The sequence below is a fragment of the Siphateles boraxobius genome, unplaced genomic scaffold (assembly GCF_051911475.1).
Source record: "Siphateles boraxobius isolate OS27281-9 unplaced genomic scaffold, OSU_SipBor_1 150, whole genome shotgun sequence".
Taxonomy (NCBI): Eukaryota; Metazoa; Chordata; class Actinopteri; order Cypriniformes; family Leuciscidae; genus Siphateles; species Siphateles boraxobius.
The window spans coordinates 153918-159127 of NW_027508756.1; the positions used below are offsets into that span (position 1 = coordinate 153918).

General features: G+C 41.1%; 1 protein-coding gene and 1 long non-coding RNA gene across 4 annotated transcripts; both read right to left on the reverse strand.

Moving 5' to 3' along the window:
- Positions 1 to 524: 524 nt before the first annotated feature.
- LOC143738746 (uncharacterized) lies at positions 525 to 1079 on the reverse strand. Its single transcript, XR_013203990.1, has 3 exons — positions 963 to 1079; positions 822 to 884; positions 525 to 685 (listed from the first exon to the last, which is right to left on the reverse strand). It is a non-coding gene; the product is annotated as an uncharacterized LOC143738746 (long non-coding RNA).
- Positions 1080 to 2171: 1092 nt separating this feature from the next.
- Positions 2172 to 3652, reverse strand: LOC143738745 (uncharacterized). Of its 3 annotated transcripts, none has more exons than XM_077230782.1 (4): positions 3536 to 3652; positions 3396 to 3458; positions 2505 to 3255; positions 2172 to 2324 (listed from the first exon to the last, which is right to left on the reverse strand). In XM_077230782.1, the coding sequence occupies exons 1-4, from the start codon at positions 3591 to 3593 to the stop codon at positions 2270 to 2272; spliced, it is 927 nt and encodes a 308-aa protein (XP_077086897.1). In that variant the 5' UTR covers positions 3594 to 3652; the 3' UTR covers positions 2172 to 2269. The 3 variants fall into 3 exon arrangements, with proteins under 3 accessions (XP_077086897.1, XP_077086896.1, XP_077086895.1); XM_077230781.1 differs by having other exon boundaries at positions 2172 to 2311; positions 2374 to 3255; XM_077230780.1 differs by having other exon boundaries at positions 2370 to 3255.
- Between the last annotated feature and the right edge of the window lie 1558 nt (positions 3653 to 5210).

The following is a 5210-nucleotide window of genomic DNA, read 5'->3' on the forward strand; positions in this document are numbered from 1 at the left end:
CCCTCAGCTTCATCCTGGCTGAAGGTGGCATTGACAGAACCAGACCCCTCAGCTTCATCCTGGCTGAAGGTGGCGTTGATAGAACCAGACCCCTCAGCATAGTCCTGGCTGAAGGTGGCATTGACAGAACCAGACCCCTCAGCTTCATCCTGGCTGAAGGTGGCGTTGATAGAACCAGACCCCTCAGCATCATCCTGGCTGAAGGTAGCGTTGGCAGAACCAGAACCCTCAGCATCATCCTGGCTGAAGGTGGCGTTGACAGAACCAGACCCCTCAGCATCATCCTGGCTGAAGGTGGCGTTGGCAGAACCAGACCACTCTGCATTGTCCTGGCTGAAGGATGCGTTGACAGAACCAGACCCCTCAGCATAGTCTTGGCTGAAGGTGGCATTGACAGAACCAGACCCCTCAGCATAGTCCTGGCTGAAGGTGGCATTTACAGAACCAGAACCCTCAGCATAGTCTTGGCTGAAGGTGGCATTTACAGAGCCAGAACCCTCAGCATAGTCTTGGTTGAAGGAGGTGTTGGCAGAACCGGACCCCTCAGCATAGTCTTGGCTGAAGGTTGCGTTGACAGAACCAGACCCCTCAGCATAGTCTTGGCTGAAGGTGGCATTGGCAGAACTGGATGCCTTAACGTCAACCTGGCTAAAAGTGCCCTGCAGTTGGACAGAGGTAGAATTTTCTGGAGAGAGGAAGAAAAGAAAAAACTTTTTTTTTTTTGCTGATAGCAAAAACAACAACCATGTAAATGGGTTAGTATAAACTCATATTACTTTAACACAAGAGTATGTTAGATTATGAAACAAAGGTCTACAAACCTTTTTCTCCAACATCACTCAAGGAGAAATCTAAGGATCCATCTTTGACTGCGCAGCTGAATTCTGAGAAACAAATTTAACATTTAAAAAAACAACAACAGACAAATAAACTTACTAAACACAAACAAAAATTAAACTCACCATGCCATACTAACTGGTGATAAAGAACTACCAAAACAATAATTTTAATCAAACCCATTCTATGACACAAACTGAGCCACTGAGATAGCCAAATCAACTGCAAAAGCTAAAGTTTTTCAACCAAACATGTCTTTTAAAAGCCAAACAGAAAACCATTTGCACCACCTGGATGACTCGTTAACTGATTATAGGGGCTAATCTGCTAATTAATGAGATCAATAATTATTTAATCACCCAGAATACTATCTGATGTTATATCCCATAGAACTTAGGAGCTGTTTACAAAACACCGTTTTCAACTAAAAACGTAAAACTTTTTATGCATTTTGGCCGTTCATTTACCCGACAACGGATTTTTGGTGCCTGAAACGAGTTTCAAAGTTCACGTTTTTGAAAACAGTCTACGTGTAAACAACAAAAACAGAATTTGTGAAGACGATGACGTCATGCACATGTGCATTACGTGTTCAGTTAATAGTGTTTCATCACCATCTAGTGGCCTGACAGCAGAATACAGCGTTTTTGCGGATCCGTGTGAACAGGGATCATTTTGACAATGGTGTCGTCTGTACACGGAAAACTCAAAGAAAAAACTTGTCTGTTTTAAGCATATCGTTGTTGTGTAAACGTACCCTAAAGTTTAAATGTTAATCTTTTGTGATTCATTGACCTCCACTGAAAGAAGGCCCAACAACACTAATACTTATGGCCTGGTATCACAGAGAGGGCTTAGATTAAGCCAGGATTAGGCTTTAGTTCAATTAGAAAATTTGAGAAGCTTTTATAAACATGACTGACAAAAAAAACATTACTGGTGTACATCTTGAGACAAAACAATAGCACTGACATATTTCAATATGCTTTCAGGTAAAACAACTCAAACATGCATTTACTCCAGGGCTTGACTTGAGATCTGTCTGTGCAACCAGACAATACTATATTATTCCACGACAACTGGTGAAAAAAAAAAAATCACCAAATAAAGAGGGCAGAACAAGTAAAGTGGTCTCATTGAAAAAAAATTTTTAGTACCAAATATGCTTCTAAAATTATATATTTTCTTATTTTTTCTCCATAAACAGCCTAACCTAGACTTAAGACATCTGCCAGACAAACAGCCAATTTCCTACTACAGATGATTCTATATCAAACGAATCTACGTGGCTGTAAAACCATAGCAAATCTAAAAGAAAGGAGTTGACAAACCAATCCATGAAAGCCATAATTTATTTTGTTACATAGAATCTTGATTCATGACAAGTTAAATAGACAGGGACTAAAACCGAACCAGACCTATTAGCATTATCCTAGCTGAAGGTGGTGTTGACAGAACCGGACCCCTCAGCATAGTCTTGGCTGAAGGTTGTATTTAAAGAACTGGACCCTTCAGCATAGTCTTGGCTGAAGGTAGCATTTAAAGAACCGGACCCCTCAGCATAGTCTTGGCTGAAGGTGGCATTTACAGAACCAGACCCCTCAGCATAGTCTTGGCTGAAGGTGGCGTTGACAGAACCAGACCCCTCAGCATAGTCCTGGCTGAAGGTGGCATTGACAGAACCAGACCCCTCAGCATAGTCTTGGCTGAAGGTGGCGTTGACAGAACCAGACCCCTCAGCATCATCCTGGCTGAAGGTGACGTTGACAGAACCAGACCCCTCAGCATCATCCTGGCTGAAGGTGGCGTTGACAGAACAAGACCCCTCAGCATCATCCTGGCTGAAGGTGGCGTTGACAGAACCAGACCCCTCAGCATCATCCTGGCTGAAGGTGGCGTTGACAGAACCAGACCCCTCAGCATCTTCCTGGCTGAAGGTGGCGTTGGAAGAACCAGACCCCTCAGCTTCATCCTGGCTGAAGGTAGCGTTGACAGAACCAGACCCCTCAGCATCATCCTGGCTGAAGGTGGCGTTGACAGAACCAGACCCCTCAGCTTCATCCTGGCTCAAGGTGGCGTTGACAGAACCAGACCCCTCACCATCATCCTGGCTGAAGGTGGCGTTGACAGAACCAGACCCCTCAGCATAGTCTTGACTGAAGGTTGCGTTGACAGAACCAAACCCCTCAGCATAGTCTTGACTGAAGGTTGCGTTGACGGAACCAGACCCCTCAGGAAAGTCCTGGCTCAAGGTGGCGTTGACAGAACTAGACCCCTCAGGAGAGTCTTGGCTGAAGGTGGCGTTCACAGAACCAGACCCATCGGGAGAGTCTTGGCTGAAGGTGGCGTTCACAGAACTGGATGCCTTAACGTCAACCTGGCTAAAAGTGCCCTGCAGTTGGACAGATGTAGAATTTTCTGGAGAGAGGGAGAAAGAAAAAAAAAAAAATTTTTTTTTTTGTTGATAGCAAAAACAACAACCATGTAAATGGGTTAGTATAAACTCATATTACTTTAACACAAGAGTATGTTAGATTATGAAACAAAGGTCTACAAACCTTTTTCTCCAACATCACTCAAGGAGAAATCTAAGGATCCATCTTCGACTGCACAGCTGAATTCTGAGAAACAAATTTAACATTTAAAAAACAACAACAGACAAATAAACTTACTAAACACAAACAAAAATTAAACTCACCATGCCATACTAACTGGTGATAAAGAACTACCAAAACAGTAATTTTAATCAAACCCATTCTACGACACAAACTGAGCCACTGAGATAGCCAAATCAACTGCAAAAGCTAAAGTTTTTCAACCAAACATGTCTTTTAAAAGCCAAACAGAAAACCATTTGCACCACCTGGATGACTCGTTAACTGATTATAGGGGCTAATCTGCTAATTAATGAGATCAATAATTATTTAATCACCCAGCATACTAGCTGATGTTATATCCCATAGAACTTAGGAGCTGTTTACAAAACACCGTTTTCAACTAAAAACGTAAAACTTTTTATGCATTTTGGCCGTTCATTTACACGACAACGGAGTTTTGGGTGCCTGAAACGGGTTTCAAAGTTCACGTTTTTGAAAACAGTCTACGTGTTAACAACAAAAACAGAATTTGTGAAGACGATGACGTCATGCACATGTGCATTACGTGTTCAGTCAATAGTGTTTCATCGCCATCTAGTGGCCTGACAGCAGAATACAGCGTTTTTACGGATCCGTGTGAACGGGGATCATTTTGACAATGGTGTCGTCTGTACACAGAAAACTCAAAGGAACAACTTGTCCGTTTTAAGCATATCGTTGTCGTGTAAACGTACCCTAAAGTTTAAATGTTAATCTTTTGTGATTCATTGACCTCCACTGAAAGAAGGCCCAACAACACTAATACTTAGGCCTGGTATCACAGAGAGGGCTTAGATTAAGCCAGGAATAGGCTTTAGTTCAATTAGAAAATTTGAGAAGCTTTTATAAACATGACTGACAAAAAAACATTACTGGTGTGCATCTTGAGACAAAACAATAGCACTGACATATTTCAATATGCTTTCAGGTAAAACAACTCAAACATGCATTTACTCCAGGGCTTGGCTTGAGATCTGTCTGTGCAACCAGACAATACTATATTATTCCACGACAACTGGTGAAAAAAAAAAATCACCAAATAAAGAGGGCAGAATAAGTAAAGTTGTCTCATTGAAAAAAAAATGTTTAGTACCAAATATGCTTCTAAAATTATATATTTTCTTTTTTTTTCTCCATAAACAGTCTAACCTAGACTTAAGACACATCTGCCAGACAAACAGCCAACTTCCTACTATAACTACAGATAATTCTATATCAGTGAAGGTGGACTCAGAAACTTGGATTGTCTCTGTTACAGAGTGAAACAACTTTAAATTAAGTTGACTGACAGTTACATTCACAAACAAACCCATCAGCCTTGTTTCATGGATGAGAAGGGTTTAAAGCAATATCATGGGAGTAAACTAGATTCATGTTGGGCAAACTAGTCCTTCAAACTGCTTCCACAAGTAAGACTCCTTAACCATTCACTCATCTATACATATCTGCAAAATTTTGTAGAAAACTTTTTCCTATCTGTCTATCAATGTGCAATGTACTTCACAGAAGAATAATTCTTGAGCAAAACCAGACCTTAAAAGACAAGCCTCCTGTTATCCACATGACACTAAAGCCAACAAACTAATCTACGTGGCTGTAAAACCTTAGCAAACCTAAAAGAAAGGAGTTGACAAACCAAACCATGAAAGCCATCATTTATTGTGTTACACAGAATCTTGATTCATGACAAGTTAAATAGACAGGGACTAAAACCGAACCAGACCTATTAGCATTATA